Source organism: Mytilus edulis, chromosome 14, assembly GCF_963676685.1.
Source record: "Mytilus edulis chromosome 14, xbMytEdul2.2, whole genome shotgun sequence".
In the NCBI taxonomy this organism is placed as follows: domain Eukaryota; kingdom Metazoa; phylum Mollusca; class Bivalvia; order Mytilida; family Mytilidae; genus Mytilus; species Mytilus edulis.
Genome location: NC_092357.1, coordinates 47,431,462 through 47,450,436, shown reverse-complemented (window position 1 = coordinate 47,450,436; position 18,975 = coordinate 47,431,462). Strand labels below are relative to the sequence as shown.

Genomic DNA, 18,975 nt, shown 5'->3' with positions numbered 1-18,975 from the left:
AAACACTCAAATTCTTTTAAGGAAATTAAAAATTCCTTTTTAATCACTAAATTACTAACGGAAATACCAAATACAACAAGTGATACATGTGATATATGTACAAGGAATTTTAATGATTTTTATGTATACGCTTGTTGCAATTGCCCAAGTACTAATGCACAGCGTGAAGTCTGGTGGGGCATTTTAAGTGACAATTTTCCAGTGCAGCTTTACTGTGAATTAAGTGAGTATGACGACGAAATCCTGTTTCAAATGTTACTTGGTCGAAAACCACTGGCAATTTTTTTAAGAATAGATGAATCGGTTCAATTTCTCAAGCTGTGTCATGCACATGTTATTCAGTGTGTAGCAGAATATAGTCGATCTCTTAGGCCGTGTTCACACCAAACGCCATGTACAGTAAACATGTTTACATTTGGTTTAATGTAATGAACACTAGTTTCACATTAAATTTGTTCACATCTATACACCTTGTTTAGTTACCTGTACATAAGATTTGTTCACACTTGTAAACTATATGTCATTTAAATGTTTATTACGTAGAACCGAATTCAAATTTTCGAACAACTATTCTAGCAGTTAGGGAACGACCATTTGACTTTAAAAAAAGGGGGATGGATTTTTCTACGATTTGATTAGTTTAAAGATGTCTCGATTACGCAGGGTCGCCATCAGCGTGCTTACAGACGAAGAACAAGAATTGCGATGTTAAGGATCACTACATTTCTATCTTTTCTGTTTGTTTCAAATGGTATTTTTTCTCCAAGGAGTATTTGGCAAAGGGAGGGGGTAATGTTGATTTTTTTATTTCTAATTGTATTTCAATGAATCTGAGATACTACACAAACAAACAAATACATCATCCTTTTTTCAGTAATGCATTTATGAGTGAATCGTTGCTTGAGTATAAAGACCAGTGGCAAATATTTCTGTCAGTGTGTACGTCCAATCGATTCAGGAAGACCTTTTCAAATGAATTGTGTGTTCGGCAATGATGATGGAAGAGTCTTGATTAAGGGTTAATAAGGCTACGTAAAGTGTTTTTATAACAAATAAATATATCAAGTTTAGACAAATATTTCTTTAAAGAACTTTAGTAATAAGTGTTAAAAGTGTCAATTTTATATAAAAAATGGTGTTTTTTTTAAATATACATGGGAAAAATAAAGTTCTGAATGCCTAGTTTTGTGTACGCTTAACCTACACAAGGCCTATATCGATTATCGACTTAATGTAGACAAAACAAGATTTAAACTACATGTAAACATTGCGTTTTATCAATGGGAACGTAATTATGTTTAGTTTATGTGTGAATTACACTTACACAACACCGAGTTTAGGTCAATGTGAACACGGCCTAAGACAGTGTTATTAGATGTTTCAATACATAATGTGTCACTGCATTCATACTTGAAATATTGCTTGTATGAACTATTTATATATTATAATATGTTGTGTATTTACCTTATATTTTGCTCTTAAACTAATATTTTGTGTGTAATTGTGTTGTAACGTTTACTTATATTCACTTATTGTATGTTCATTGAATCTCATTTATGAGGAATTAAAGATATAAATGAATGAATGAATATTTTATGTGTGTGATATTTCGGAGTTTAGTGTATAAAATATAAACTCCATAATATCTGTTGGTAATTTATGGAGAAGACAGGAAACTTTTGAACGCTGGCCGTGCTTTTTAATAAATAACTAAAAAAAAAACATAAGTGACACCCGAATCAAATATTTATAAAACCAAATAAAGTGCAAAGTTAAAGAGGATTTAGGACCCCATATTCCAAATAAAGCTAAGATAATCTTTTTTTCTGGATTAGAACATCCTTAGTTATTCAAAGTATTCAAAGCTTTGTAAATAGTTCAGTTCTAATTATGACCATATTTTAGTTGAAATTAATTTTAAGCTGTATTCGGTAAGAAACTGTTTATTAAATTTATGAATAATTGTTTGAATATTGCTACAAGAAATGTACAGATGTATTTGTTTGGTAGTTGAGGGTTATTTTTTATCAGGTAGTGATTGAAGTTTTTGAACATTGTGTGACTTTGTCATGCGATTGAGAAAGGGGCGGATATTCATGTTTCTTTACATTTGTAAAATGTTCGCATTTGGCAGTTTATGTCGATAATTTATAAACTTTAGGAATATGATGTAGTGCAGAATAAAATTATATCTAAGTTAATCTAATGATAACATAATTATATCATAATGAACTTCAGATTATTTTTTTTAATTTTTCGAAAGATAGGATAATTATAAGGGATTCAATTGTGACACACGTTGGTAACTGTGTTTTATATGATTGCTAATCTAAGTGGTTTGTATTTTATGATAATTAGATTTGTGAACTTGTGGTTAGAAGTGTTCTGAAAAGTGATATCAAAAGGTGATATGTATGTTGTCAGTTTATTATGGGAAACACTTTACTGCTGGATATTTGAGAAGTCATAAATAGAACTTACTTTAAATATAGATTTGGTTATATTTGGTATTCTTACAAAAACTGATAAAAATGACAAAAGTAAATGATTAATTCTTTTAAAAAATTCTTTATTTGTATAACTAAACTATCATTGGAATAAACCAATATGATGGCACTAAAACATATCTAAAAGAAAACTTATTAATAGAAAAAATATATTTAAAAAAAAGACTCAGTAAGGCAGAGAACTGCTGGAACCATAGACTCCTTTTGATATCAGTAAAACAAAAATAAACACCAACATCATATACTGTTTAAATTTTTGAAATATGTACTATCTATCCAAGCAGCCTTTGCCAGGCAATCATACTCTGTGATGTATTAAACTAATGAAGTTATGTTCATTAAATATGTTGTATATATTGTGCCTATATTGTGCATAAAATGTATAACGTACTATTATATCCATGTGGAAATAAAAAGAAATTTCATATAAAAAATATAGATGCACGTTATAATTGAGCATATCAAGGAATCTCAATATTTCATATTGAATAGGTTATTCAAACAATGTTTTTAAAATTGCTTGTTTACCTCCTTTTAGGCCTAAGCGGATATAGACAACTATCAAATACATAATTACATTTAGCCCATAATTTTTAAACAGAGTTCAATACAATTATACTCAGGCTATTGTCCGGAAACTAAATGTCTTTGAACGACACTGACATCGCCATTCTCGTATTCGACCGAAAAAATGGCGTTGGTATAAAACACACATTTTCCTTCAGTAGATCAATTGTCATCTACTTTTATCTTAACTCTAGTATAAATTTGAACCCTTTTGATATTATGTTTTCATGAAATGGTATGTAGATCCAATTATGTGTTTAGACTATTCTTGATAGTTCATTTTGTTTATAAATCAACAAAGGCATTTATCCATCTTTTACCTTTGAAATGATTGCTCATCGTGCGTGATTAGAGGCGAAAATTCACATATTACCTATTAATGTGACACATCTTACTTCTATAAACAACATATAATTATTTTATTAGATTGTATTGTAGGACAGTTGTTTATAATGCATTGTACTGTTTTATATCAAGATTTTGTTATACTTGCTTTGTTTTGAATTGTATTGGTCCTCTTTGGTGTGTGATACTAATAAATATACAGTATAAACTATTGGTATTTCATTTATTTTTGTTTGGTATAGACATGTTTTAAATTGAAAACGTCAAGATATGTGTATTGACATAAACATATGGTCATGCGAATTGGGATCATGCAAGGACAAGCAAATACAAACTTGAGGAAAAACAAGCATTTGAAATATCTTAGTGATCTCAAACCATTTGCAAAAGTCTATACATAGATACTTTAAAAGATCAAATATTAGATGCTAGATTTGCGATCATAATAAAATGAAATCAGTTTGATCACAAAAAAAATGGTAACACATTCACTTCACCATCCCAATCATTATTATAAAAATAAAAAAAGCTTTGTTCACAACATTGTTGGTAAAGTTGTTATAAACGATACATGACTGTGTATATAACTTGAAATCATAGTGCACATGCAGCTTATTTAATCTTTGTATTCAACCTTATCCCTTTTATAAGGCATACAATATATTAACAGTTTACATTAGTTCAAATAAAAGTATTTAAATCAAAACTCTTTTACGAAGCTTGGCTTATAATTGAATATACCAGACGTACGTTCCTCTTATCAACAACCTTTCAAAAACAGTTGAGTCAAATCAATTACAAAGGTAATCAAAGGAATCAACCGAAGTTATAAAGAGGTGTGCTGGCTTTGTCTAAGGTCTTTTATGTCTGGTTGAAATGTCGCGAATATAATTTGTTAAAGAAATTCGAGATGAGAGATGACAGATTCCAAAAGTATCAACACAGTAATAAAGTCAAGACAACTTGACAAAGCTACGGCAAACAAGACAAAAATGGCGAAAGGCAAAACAATCTACAAAACACAATACATAACTTATGACAAGGCAACAAGAAATAAACCGTAAATGATATGCCAAGGCAGCAAAATATTCTTTATCACGTGACACGTCTTGGAATAAAAAGATCATCAACAGTGACATCAATATATCCATGTGGTGTATACTGTTAACTCGCCAAAATGGGTTTGATAACTACGGACAAAAAATGGTACAGGTAACAAAATAATACAAACATGATGGTAATCACTTACAACTGCTCCAAGGTACTACATCCTATGATACACACAATATAAGACAAGAGACTAATGGGCATATTTCAATTCAATTAACAGGAAAAAAGTCTTTTTTTATAATTGTTTTTTTTCACTAGTTCTGTGTTTATAGTTGATGTGTTTCACTTTTTCCTCTTATAGTTGATGTGTTTCACTTTTTCCTCTTATAGTTGATTTGTTTCCCTCGGTTTTAGATTGAAACAAAAATATTTGTTCTCTCAGTTGAGTTTTTACTATTTAACTGTTCAACTGTTCCTATGTGATGAAGAAATATTAATATGGGCAAATACACAAGGTATGATTGCTAATGAGACTTATATCTTATCAGAGAAAAAAGCACATCGATGAACACAGCTATAGGTTAACATACGGTCATAAATGACTAAGCTCTATGCATTGTAGTAAATTATTAAAGGCTTCGACAATTCAATAGAGAAGCATAGCGGATTGACTTATGAAAATAACCAGTACAATGACTATGAAGAGGTATCCAGGTTAGCCACATTATATAATACAGGTATCATATCTATCAAGTATACTACTGATGTATTCAAATAGCCAGTGAAAGAAATAAAGAAAGAACTGTCAAACAATAAGAATAACCCATTGAACATGTTATTGATTGATTGTTTGATGAATTGATTGATTGATTGCTTTGTGTCGCATCAGCACAAACAGGCTACGCCATGTCAGGTACATGTTTATGCATTGTACACATATGTATATATTTAATTAACCAATGCTACTAATATGTGAATTTCATGATATAAACGTAGTTTTTGCGAACCAATGATCGAGATGCAAACTCATAATTAGGCATATTTGTCATTTGTTATACAAAATACGTCATATATGACATGCAAAATATCATAAATGTCTGTCCAATCAATATAACTCATTTTTATCAAAACTAATTTTATTGCTAAAGTGGGCATTATTAGTTTTCATGACTTGGTCTTTTATTTAGAATGAATGCAACATACAAGTGTTAACAATGAATATGTATCACAGCTGAAAGTCGACAAGAGCAGATCAATACATATATGAATATATTTTATGTGTTTACTTTTTTTACCAATTGTATCAACTAAACTAAAACAAACGTTAAGACAGTCAGCATTGCATTCAAAAGCAAAACAAAGTTTCACGAAAGTCATACAAATGCAAATAACTAAAAATAAACATTACATATACTTTTAAACGTATGGTCAGCAGTAAGTGGATTCCTTCATTTCAATTTGTCTTTAAGAGCCGCTGTTGCAGAACTTTGTTATCAAATTAATGTTAGATAACAGCTAGCAATGGTTCATTAAACAAAAAGAAATATGATAGCTTTGTTAACCTGTGATGTGTGCTAATTCAACGAATCTCTCTTTCTCTCTGTATGCTTTAAGAAAATTCCACAAACGATTTCATTATTATAGGTGCAATATTCAAGCTGCAAGGAACTGTTTGAGGAATTGATTACCCATACTGATACCATATTTTGTTAACTTTGCTTAAAATGGACTATGCTGTACCTAAATGGGGGGAAACAACTTTAACATCTTCCTTTAAAATGGAATCTGGGGCTAAAACTGTAATAATTTAATTACGCAAATTAAAGAACCTTAGTGAGCACGCTCACATACCCCACGTCCCCACATTGTCATTGGAGAAATTAAATAAGTATAAGAAAAAAAAATTGTATAAAAAAAAATATTGAATAATAATTTCCTGTCAATATACATAGTATGTCCTTATTATCTACAATATTTCATGAAATTCTGTTGTGTGTTTTCAGAGGAGTTGAGATGACAAACTGTTGCAGAAGTACATTGAAGCAAATAAGTTCAAAGGGGCATAACTCCTAGAAAAAAAATTGAACCGTAATTTCCTGTTGGTATGCACATCTACATAGTATGTCCTTATTATCTACAAAGTTTCATGAAATTCTGTTGTGTGGTTTGAGAGGAGTTGCGATGACAAACTGTTGCAGTAGTACATTAAAGTAAATAAGTTCAAAGGGGTGTAACTCCTAGAAAAAAAATTGTATTGCAATTTCCCGTCGATATGCACAACTCCATAGTATGTCCTTATTATCTGAAAAGGTTTCGTGAAATTCTGTTGTATGGTTTGAGAGTAGTTGCGATGACAAACTGTTGCAGTAGTACATTAAAGTAAATAAGTTCAAAGGGGCGTAACTCCTAGAAAAAAAATTGAATCGCAATTTCCCGTCGATATGCACAACTACATAGTATGTCCTTATTATCTGAAAAGGTTTCGTGAAATTCTGTTGTGTGGTTTGAGAGGAGTTGCGATGACAAACTGTTGCAGTAGTACATTAAAGTAAATAAGTTCAAAGGGGCGTAACTCCTAGAAAAAAAATTGAATCGCAATTTCCCGTCGATATGCACAACTACATAGTATGTCCTTATTATCTGAAAAGGTTTCGTGAAATTCTGTTGTGTGGTTTGAGAGGAGTTGCGATGACAAACTGTTGAAGTAGTACATTAAAGTTAATAAGTTCAAAGGGGCGTAACTCCTAGAAAAAAAATTGAATCGCAATTTCCCGTCGATATGCACAACTACATAGTATGTCCTTATTATCTGAAAAGGTTTCGTGAAATACTGTTGTGTGGTTTGAGAGGAGTTGCGATGACAAACTGTTGCAGTAGTACATTAAAGTAAATAAGTTCAAAGGGGCTTAACTCCTAGAAAAAAAATTGAATTGCAATTTCCCGTCGATATGCACAACTACATAGTATGTCCTTATTATCTGAAAAGGTTTCGTGAAATTCTGTTGTGTGGTTTGAGAGGAGTTGCGATGACAAGAAACAGGACTGACGGACTGACTGACGGACGGACGGACGGGTCAAAAACATTATACCCTCCGCAACTTTGTTGCGTGGGGTATAATAAGGCACCTACTTTTCCATGCTTTGTCCTATCCAACGAAAACTGCAGTATATTTATAAGTCTGTTTCATATATTGGTATAGTGAGCAAGGTAAGGGAAGCATGTAAACTCTTTAAAAAAGAAGATGAAAAACAAATAACTGAGAATTTTAGACATTCCATAGAATATGCTTAATTTTATAATTCATTTAAATGGTCATAGAAGAGGAGATATATTTATGGAATTGAAGTCTCAGTTTTTTCCTACCTAGTTGACAATGAAGAATTCGTGTCAACTGATAGATTGTGGATTGTTATACTACCAGTGACAAATGGCTATTTAGCATAACTAGAGAATGCATTTACATACATATTTCATGCAAAGCATCTTCTTCATCAAAATCCTATAATTGTTTAAATTATCATGTAATCAACCTTCAATTTAGCCGTAATGCCTGTTGATAATAGTCATTCTGATACATTTGGTTACCCTTTTTTAAAGAATGTATAGAACAAAAAGTTAAATTTATGAGACAAAAGAAAGGTTTAATAGTTTTATTTAGGATATGTATATGTGCATCAACTGATAACAAATGCAGGTATAATAACATAAAAAACAAATTCTATATAAACTTAAACAATTTGCATGAATAATCACTTGAACCAATTGTACACTACTGATATCTAAAAAACAATCTTACAAGAAAATATGCAATAAATGAACTCTAGATCAAATAGTTATGAAGCTTGTTCCTGTTGTGAATGTTTATGTAAATTAAGTTTCATGGTTTCAAAGCGGGAGTGGACTTTCTCCAAATTGATGGTAGATGGAGCTTCTGAATGGAATGGCTGTGAACATATTGAAGCATTTGTGACTGAAGAAGAACGAGACTTTGAAGATGGCTTAGATCTGAAACATAAAAACATAAATATATAAGACACTTTAAATCTGAAAAATATGAACTTGCATGCAATGTCATGTTAAAGAGAGGCGCAAGATACCAAATGAATATTCAAACTCAAAGATTTATGATAAACTGATTATCCCATGTCAAAATACGAAAATCACTTAAATACGAAAGGACAGAGGAAAGTCTACCTAAAAACCTGTAGAGCAACAAGAACACTTAAAGTATACCCATTTTTCTTTATCGATCGAACTTGATAATGTTAACCACAAGACAAACTATGAAATCTTTCTTGTCATTAAAAGCCAGGAAAACTAACAAAATCTGCTAACCTCAGTGGCACTGAACAAACATTTGGAGGTGACTGCCTGGCAGATACTAAAATTGATAACATAGTATAAATGAACTTAATTACCGAATTCCCAGGATAACATTAAAGCAGTTAATAATTATAAAAAATACCTTGCAAGGGATCACTCTTCATTGAACTATTTACATGTACAAAACATATATTCTTATTGTGTTTCTGCCAATCAATTGCATAAAATAAAATTCCTTTAAATATCCACTAAGACCTCTGTTTTTGCAAAAAGGGTTCCCCTGTTGGCAAACTTTATAGAAAGTAATACTTCAGGTACCTCTGTTCTGCATCAAAAAATTTTGAGCAAAAATAGATGTCTGGAAAATTCTGATACTTTATTTTGATCATGATAAAGTTTCTGCACAAGTTTCCATTAATATTTAACAAAGTTAATGACTGGACCTTTATTTCATTAATGGCATAGACAGATTGTGAAACTGCATGTCTTGCTTGATTTTTTAGCAGGCATAAACATGGTATCATTGTTTAGTAGTATGATTGCTCACCTGACAGGATGTCCCCGTCTGCCCCTCTGAACTATTTTGATAATGTTTTTGTTATTGGTCATTTCTTCAGCCAGTTTGCCATCCAATGTTGGAATATTTAAATCAGTCTCAGGACAATTCTGCAGCAAAGGATAATACATTATTGTATGCATCAAATCATAATTACAAAATACTTGGTTTTTTCTTAAGTTTGTTTGTATCTTTTTGTTTTTGTTTAAAGATCTTTTCTGTTAATCAAATATATGAAAACCCTAATTTGTATTAGACCTAAAGTATGCTTTGGTATTTGAACTTGCTAGCTCAAAGGGAAAGTCTGTTGGACAACATATTAGTGCCTAAGATATAGATGTGGTTTTATAAAGAAACAATTGTTTTCATTGCATTAAAATCAATCATTCGATGTTTACAAACTTTTCAAAGAATAACATCACTCATAGTCTTGGTGTCCAAGTGATCTAAGTAGTAGAACTACTGCATCACTAGCCTATCAACACTGAGGTTGTGAGTTCAAATCCCACACAGGGGCACTGAATTCCATTCTTAATAGTCTAGGATTTTTATATTTCCTACTGAAGGTCAGTGGTTCTCTCTGGGCATGCCGACTTCATCCACCAATAACAACTGATTGCCATAAAATAGCACGTGTTGAAAGTGGCGTTAAACACCAATCAATTAATCAGTAAATCATAGATCCCTATTTCATAAATACAGTAGTGAAATGTCCATCCAAACTTTGTTGAAATCAAATGTAATGTTGTGTCAACGTATTAAATACAAAGAGTATACTTACAATAAGAATTTCTGTACATTTCCTTCTTTCTAACTGGCAGGCTAAATGTAAAGGGGTCAACCCTGAACTGTTTTGAATGTTGACAGTCATATCATTAGGATCTATTTTTAGTAACAACTCCATTATTTTGCAGTTATCTCCCTTGAGCAGACAAGTATGCAGTGAAGTTGAACCATCCATGGAATTAACAGCACATATATGATTGATGAACCCATCTGTTATTAAACAACAACAAAAATATAGTTTATTAAATCTTGATTAGCATGGCAGGTGATATTGAACCTATTGAGGCATACTAATTTTAAAGTTCAATCGATTCAGTACACATGTTAATTTGAAACAATTAACACATGAAGGAAATATAGAATAAGCAATTTATTCTATATTCAATTGTATAGCAAAATTAAGTTAAATGCATAAAGTAAAAGAAAAGTCTACCAAAAAATTGGTTATGTCAATGAAATCTAGTTACATGTTATTAAATAGTTGAGAATATAGGAATAAACAAACAAAGAGACACAACAATTTCTAATTAAGGTGGTACCCAACACCTTCGCTAAAATTAATTTGGCTCGTTTAATTTTCATAAAATTTTGACAAAGTATTTACTTTGACCCTTTGACAAAAATAATAAAAATTTCAAAAAATTTGAACCAACCAATTTATCAGAAAAATTACACTGGTTATATAGCAGTTTGAAAAACACTAATTTTGATCATTGAGAAGCTTAAAATTGCATTCACAACGCAACGTTATTAAAACGTTTAGCTGATTTTACAGAGTTATCTCCCTGTAGTGTTAGGTACCACCTTAAGGGACCTAAAAAAATATGGTATGAGAAGCATTTTTCCTTATTCCTTTTACAAAAATCAGCCTCTGGTTTTCTCAATTGAATTGTTTTAAATGCTGCCAGGTTGGATCTTTTGATTATTCACTCTATATGTTGCATGAGTTTTGCTTATGTCTGTGTCATTCGATCTCTGGTGTCCTATTGGCTATCATACAACATCAACTTTTATTTTAAGACATAACTTCCGATGGTTATCTTCAGCTCAGTAACCAATTTGTTTAGGTACAGACATGATTTTCAACATTATTTTCTAGTTCTAACTTATAGTTTTTTTTAATACTGATATAGATTTTCTTAAAAGCTTTATTAAATTCTTAAACCTCAAAGACTTATAAATAAATAATGCAAATTGATCATGTGACTGGTTACAGCCAGTTACATGTAGGAGGCAATGGTATTTTTAAACTCTGTGCCATACCATGATATATGGATAGTCCTGATGGGCGTCTAATATCTTGAAGCAAGGACTCAACTTTTCTGTTTTCTGTCACCTCAGATCTACAACATGTAAGTTAGAAAAGATTAGATAAAGTGTAGCCATAGCAGCCATTGAAAATGAGCAGTGCAAAAGCAGATCAACCTATACTGAAGTAAAAAAGACAGTGGAATTTCAAAACAAATATTTTCACTGAAGCATCTGTTGGAAGATAAACTTAATAGGAGTACATAATTGAAGTGCTTGTTAGCACTGAAGGGTAAAAATTGTTATAATTTATCAGTGGGAAGTAGTATCAAATACTGAACTGAGCTTTTGTTCAACAAAGGAAGATAACTCTATTTTCATAAAAGATGACTGTAACAATGACATCATTGATATTTTTAGAACATATATTAAATTCCTGCACCTTGCAAAAGTTAAGTAATTTTCTTGAAATGGGTAACATCATTTTGTAACTTTAATATCTCAGCAGAAATTTCATTGATAAATTTCTGGAAATCTTAATGAATAGGATGTATAGATTGTGATCAATGTTCTATATTTTGTGTATCTCAAAAGTGGCGATAAACCTTGGAAGATTTAGATATCACTTCAGCACCATAGGGTTATGATTTCATTTTATGCAATCGTTAACCTAAAGTAAGTGAGTAATGAGTATGTTTTGGCATGGTCATCTTCATCTGATATAACATGCATCTGCCACACTTCACATTATATACATAAGGTTTTTTTTTGTTTTTTTTCTAGGTTTTGTTTTAACATGTTTAAGGTTACTTTATATTCAGGTTTTTGTGTAAGAAAGTTAATGTATCCTTGGTTAAAAACAAAAACAATAATTAAATATTTGATATATATGTTTAATGTCGCTTTCAGCAAAACATGGCTATATCATAGTGGCCAACTTTTATTGTTGATTGTCCAAAACAATTTCCACAAATGCATATTTCTTGCTTTGATATAGATTAGACCGTTGGTTTTCCAGTTTGAATGGTTTTACACTAGCATTTTTTTCGGGCCTTTTATAGCTTGCTGTTTGGTTTGAGCCAATACTATGTGTTGAAGGACGTACCTTGACCTATAATGGTTTACTTTTATGAATTGTGACTTGGATTGAGAGTTGTCTCATTGGCACTCATACCACATCTTCCTATATCTATATATACATAATATGAAGAAGAATGGTCAATATTGAAAGAAGATTCTCAATTCATATAACTGACAGTAAAGCTAACCCCATCTACACCAAAGAGATAAATCTATATTCAACCTCATTGGAAGAGAAACTTTCTTACCTCATTAATGGGGATTTTCTCACAACTGGATAATAATTACATTGAGGTTCGCCTACAACAAATAAGACAAAGTACTTTATATTATGAAACTATAAAGTTAACAACTAGAGGCTCTCAAGAGCCTGTGTCGCTCACCTTGGTCTATGTGCATATTAAACAATGGACACAGATAAATTCATGACAAAATTGTGTTTTGGTGATCATGATGTGTTTGTAGATCTTACTTTACTGGACATTCTTCTTGCTACAATTATCTCTATCTATAATAAACTTGGCCCAGTAATTACAGTGGAAAATATATTCTAAAAATTTAGAAAAATTTAGAAAAAAAAATGAAAATTGTTAAAAAAATGACTATAAAGGCCAATAACTCCTTAAGGGGTAAACTGAAAATATTGGTCATGTGACTTATTTGTAGATCTTACTTTGCTGAACATTATTGCTGTTTACAGTTTATCTGTATCTATTATAATATTCAAGATAATAACCAAAAACTGCAAAATTTCCTTAAAATTACTAATTCTGGGGCAGCAACCCAACAACAGGTTGTCTGTTTTGTCTGAAAATTTCAGGGCAGATAGATCTTGACCTGATAAACAATTTATCCCCTTTCAGATTTACTCTAAATGCTTTGGTTTCAGAGATATAAGCCAAAATCTACATTTCATCCCTATGTACTATTTTTAGCCATGGTGGCCATCTTGGTTGGGTGGCAGGGTCACGCCACACATTCTTAAAACTAGATACCCAAATGATGTTTGTGGCTAAGTTTGGTTAAATTTGGCCCAGTAGTTTCAGAGGAGAATATTTTTTAAAAGATTACTAAAATTTTAGAAAAATGGTTAAAAATTGACTATAAAGGGCAATAATTCCTTAATGGGTTAACTGACAATTTTGATCATCTTGACTAATTTGTAGATCTTACTCTGCTGAAAATTATTGCTGTTTACAGTTTATCTCTATCTATAATAATATTCAAGATAATAAGCAAAAACTGCAAAATTTCCTTGAAATTACTAATTCAGGGGCAGCAACCCAACAACGGGTTGTCCAATTTGTCTGAAAATTTCAGGGCAGATAGATCTTGACATAATAGATTATTTTACCTCGTGTCAGATTTGCTCTAAATGCTTTGGTTTTTGAGTTATAAGCCAAAATCTACATTTTACCCCTATGTTCTATTTTTAGCCATGGCGGCCATCTTGGTTGGTTGGCAGGGTCACGCCACACATTTTTTAAACTAGATACCCCAATGATGATTGTAGCCAAGTTTGGATTAATTTGGCCCAGTAGTTTCAGAGGAGAAGATTTTTGTAAAAGATTATTAAGATTTACGAAAAATGGTTAAAAATTGACTATAAAGGGCAATTACTCCTAAAGGGGTCAACTGACCATTTAGGTCATGTTGACTTATTTGTAAATCTTACTTTGCTGAACATTATTGCTGTTTACAGTTTATCTCCATCTAAAATAATATTCAAGATAATAACCAAAAACAGTAAAATGTCCTTAAAATTACCAATTTAGGGGCAGCAACCCAACAATGGGTTGTCAGATTCATCTAAAAATTTCAGGGCAGATAGATCTTGACCTGATAAACAATTTTACTCCCATGTCAGATTTGCTCTAAATGCTTTGATTTTTGAGTTATAAGCCAAAAACTGCATTTTACCCCTATGTTCTATTTTTAGCCATGGAGGCCATCTTGGTTGGTTGGCCAGGTCATCGGACATTTTCTAAACTAGATACCCCAATGATGATTGTGGCCAAGTTTGGTAAACTTTGGCCCAGTAGTTTCAGAGGAAAAGATTTTTGTAAAAGTTAACGACGACGACGGACAATGACGACGGACACCGCCGGACGCCGGACGACGCCGGACGCAAAGTGATAAGAAAAGCTCACTTGGCCCTTCGGGCCAGGTGAGCTAATAATACATGCTTCAAACAATATTTATATTCTATTCTTATTTTGTTCATTAATTTGGAATACCAAAATTTTCTTACATTAGATACTTTTTACCTTCAAAGTTCTATTAATCTGAGTCATTGATAGCAAAATATTAGGCTTTATGTTGAAAGCTCTCTGGTCCAGACTTTTTCTGGAACTTTCTTTTTGTAATTTTTTTAAAACATGAAATTGAATGAAAAGGTCTGTTACAATTGTAGTTTTATTACCTACCTTCCTGGCTATCAGTTTTCACTGAGTCATTATCCAGAACTCCAGAATCATTATCTGAGTTGTCCTCTCTGGAAAAAAAAAGTCAGTTTCAGTAATTTTTGATATATTTGGTTTTCCCCTATTTTAAGTTTTCCTCAGTTTAAAGTGATTGCAAGTTCCATTAATTCTTGAAAATGACAAACAAAGGTTTTTGTTTATAACAAAACTGTGAATTTCCCTATAACTAGACCATTTAACTGAGAATATATTGTTAATTTGATCGAATGCTTTTTTTATACTACAACAAGTAGACAATTGTTTTTCTACAGTGAATGATTATTTCTTTAATGAAGAAAATACAAAAATATTACATGAGGCTATCATCTTCAGCAAAAGATTGTGGGTAAACAGCAGATTGTAACAGGAACAGAACTACATCAACATTACCAACTTTACATGCTAACATTAGTGGAGTGTTACCATGGTGATCTCTAAGGTTATGATCAAACCCTGGCTGTAAATAAAAGTTACGACAACATTATTGTTTCAAAATATTTGATTACCTAAATATCATATAACAGGTAAAAAAAAAAAATACAGTGAAACCTGTCTTAAAAGAATTTTGCATAAACCATAAATCTGTCTTTGCCGAGCATGTTCTTTTAAGTCCAGTCGTCTCAAATGTAATGCGTTGTGAACCTGATTAAACAGAATTAAAACATTGAAAACCAAACATAATCATAATAAGTCCCAAAGAGATTGGATTTAGACAGGTTTCACTGTACAGCCACTAAGTTACGTCCTAATAAAAATATTTTGACAAATGGAGGAATTATAATAAACTGTCTTCTGCGATCTTTCCATTATAGATATTTGTTTCTCAAAAAAAGTAAATACACAATACTTTTTTACATTTGATCTTATTATTTGTTTACAAGTTCAGTTTAAAACTACCAGTAATTAGAACTTGAATGAGTTTTATAATTTTACGCCAATCAATTGAAAACTTCTTAATTAGACTATGATTTCACAGACATGATGTATATCACTTTTTAAAAATTGTGACTTGAATGGAGAGTTGTCTCAATGGCACTCATACCACATCTTCTTATACCTCTGTACAAGCTGTTAAATGAATATAGCCTTAGTCAACTATGGTAAGTTGTTTTTCAAAATTTGTGATTCACTACTTATATGAATATAAAATCGTCATACAAATAGTTTGTTCTTATTCAATACTCACCACCCAAGCCTTTTTCAGTTTTTCAAAATTTGGTTTTGAATCTTTTTCTATCAAATTCATGATCAGATCTGTATGTCTCTGTCTGTGTGATAATATTTCACTCCAGACACCTTCATATTCTGGTACAGAGAATAAGTTACCATTGGCATCCAGAAGAGCTGTTGTTGATCTGTGATTCAATAAACATTTGACAGGTTTCAAAAAACCTAGAGAGAGGGACAAAAATTGTAATTTTTTTTTTTTCATAATAGTTATATAATCACTTGAAAAAATATCCACATATTGTGGATTCATTAATATTCGTTGGATACTAATTTTTCGTTGATTTCGTGGGTACATGAGAACCATGAATTTAAATGTTCAACGAATTATTAATTTTCAATAGAAATGTATGCAGACTTTGCCAAAACCACAAAATTAAATATCCACGAACATACAAGTTAATCTAAATCCACGAAAATTGGTGCCCACAAAAATAACTGAATCCACAGTAGTATTGCGATCAAAATGAAACATTTTCATAGAATCATCTCCTTCTTGTCAAGCTATCTAAACTTTAGTCAGTTCTATTGTCTCATTGAATGAATACAAAAGCTATTGTTCTCTGCGTCGTTTATTCAATGGCACCTTTAAATTTCTTCTTCGAGAAATCCATCATTGATTATTTTTGGCCATTAGGAAACGACTCTGTGGAAATGTTTCATTCGCTTCACAATAAGCATCCATGACTACTAAACTCATCGATGACCTATTCATTTACCCTTGTCTGCTGCTAACTGTAGAGCTGTTTTATCAGATCCATTTAAAGCATTGACACTGAGCCTCTTTTTGGAACTCCCTGAGAATCTTCCCACATCAACACCATACTGAGGCTTACAAAATTTAAACAGGAATTCTAAAACATCTAAACGACCTAGACTTGCAGCTAAATGCAAAACAGTATTTCCTGTAGCTAGGTGGCGCTTTCTTAGATCAGCTCCTTTCTGAAATTACAAATTAGTATATATTTTTGTACTGAACTTTAAAAGAATAAGCAACAATAGTAATTCATTTAAAGTTGAATACAATGTCCATGTGGCAGTAGAAAGTTTCAATTTATATTTTCTATAATACAAAAGCTGAATGATATATGATCAGCGTCAGATAGAAATGTTCCTTATACATGTACATGTAGAAGACTTTGATTGATTTTTGATATACATGTACATGTAGAAGACTTTGATTGATTTTAGATATACATGTACATGTTGAAGACTTTGATGGATTTTAGATATACATGTACATGTTGAAGACTTTGATTGATTTTAGATATACATGTACATGTTGAAGACTTTGATTGATTTTAGATATACATGTACATGTTGAAGACTTTGATTGATTTTAGGGAACATTCAAATACGAAATAAAAGATGAATTTTGATCTATTTTGTATCAACTGAATTTTCAAACAGTTACAGTCTTTACATAGAAAATTTTAAACCAGTAATTATAAAGTATATTGATATTCATTTGCATAGGTCGATTTCTATCTGACGTAGCTTGTATTATGAAAATGTCAATGTTCAGTAAGTATTAAGAAATTTGATAATAGTAAACTAGGATATGACTGTATTGCAGATTTAAAATTCACATAATTATATTGTACATCTCATTATATAAAAGTTCCAGACCTAAAACTCAAATATTTCATGATATAGAAGCTGTGATATTATGTAATAAATATTATTGAACAGATATATTGTAGGCTAAATTGACCAAAGGTATTTACCAATGGGGTATTTTATCATTTTCAAATCCTTTATTCATTTTCAGCAGTTATGAATAAAGGAAGAAAACAAGTACAACATTTATAGGACAACAATAAAAAGTCATAAAAAGGAGGACAGCATATCCTCCTCAACAAAAGTTAAGTCCAAGACTCCATGAACAATATTTCAAGGTATAAATTGACTACAGTCTAGGCCAGTTGTCAATAGACTTAACAGTCACTAAATTAAAAAGATAAGTCTTTGATGACAAAAACACACAATATAGTAAAACAAAACCCATTGACATGGTTCCTGACTAAGGAAAGGTTTATATAAACTCATTTAATACACCAATTTTAAATTATGTCCTTCACAGAAAATGTTACTGTTGATTAATTATTATTCGTTAGATACCAATTTTCGTGGATTTCGTTAATATAGGTTAATCACGAAATTAAATGTTCAACAAATGACAAATGTTCTAAAGGCTTGTATAAAGACCTCGGCAAAACCATGAAATTAAATGTCCACGAATATGCAAGTTTGTCTTTATCCACGAAAATTGGTACCCACAAAAATAAATGAATCCACAGTAGTCATTTGTGTGTGCCTTTGTAATGTGATGTACCAGATCGAGTGGATTGCCTGTATTCCTGTTCTTTTAAAGTTCATCAAGTGTCTTTGTTATCGTCATTATGCAGGATAAACTAGAAACAATATTTGTTCCATAAGTACTTCATCATAATTCCCAAATGATAGCAGTGCTGAAAATCTGTTATAAGAATCTAATTTGCCGAATAATTCATGCAACATAGCAATATCATTTTTTCAACCAATTGCTCAATGAATGATGTTTACTTAAACCAAAGTTTTTGACGGAAATGCAACTCTAAATTTGTCAATTCTTTTCAGTTCTGACATACATGTATTGTCTTCAAAGATGGTCAAAGGTAACATTTAATGCCCCCTTTTTCTACAGCAGGTGCTAAAAACATACCTCACACAGTAGTGTAACCACATCATAATATCCATTTTATATTGCTAAGTACAACATGTACAATGGCCAACTTCCAAATGCACTTTGAAATGATAAATTAAAAATACATCTATATACAA

The 18,975-nt window shown here is 31.3% G+C and overlaps 2 protein-coding genes across 2 annotated transcripts in view; both read right to left on the bottom strand.

Moving 5' to 3' along the window:
• LOC139502487 (dnaJ homolog subfamily C member 10-like) overlaps positions 1-18,975 on the bottom strand; it is a 380,520-nt gene that overhangs the window by 324,711 nt on the left and 36,834 nt on the right. The window lies entirely within an intron of this gene.
• Positions 8,106-18,975, bottom strand: part of LOC139502486 (serine/threonine-protein phosphatase 6 regulatory ankyrin repeat subunit B-like) — a 512,428-nt gene continuing 501,558 nt past the window's right edge. Inside the window, exon 24 of the mRNA XM_071291966.1 lies at positions 8,106-8,475. Within this exon, the coding sequence (XP_071148067.1) occupies positions 8,304-8,475 (172 nt within the window). The 3' untranslated portion in view covers positions 8,106-8,303. The remainder of the gene's footprint in view (positions 8,476-18,975) is intronic.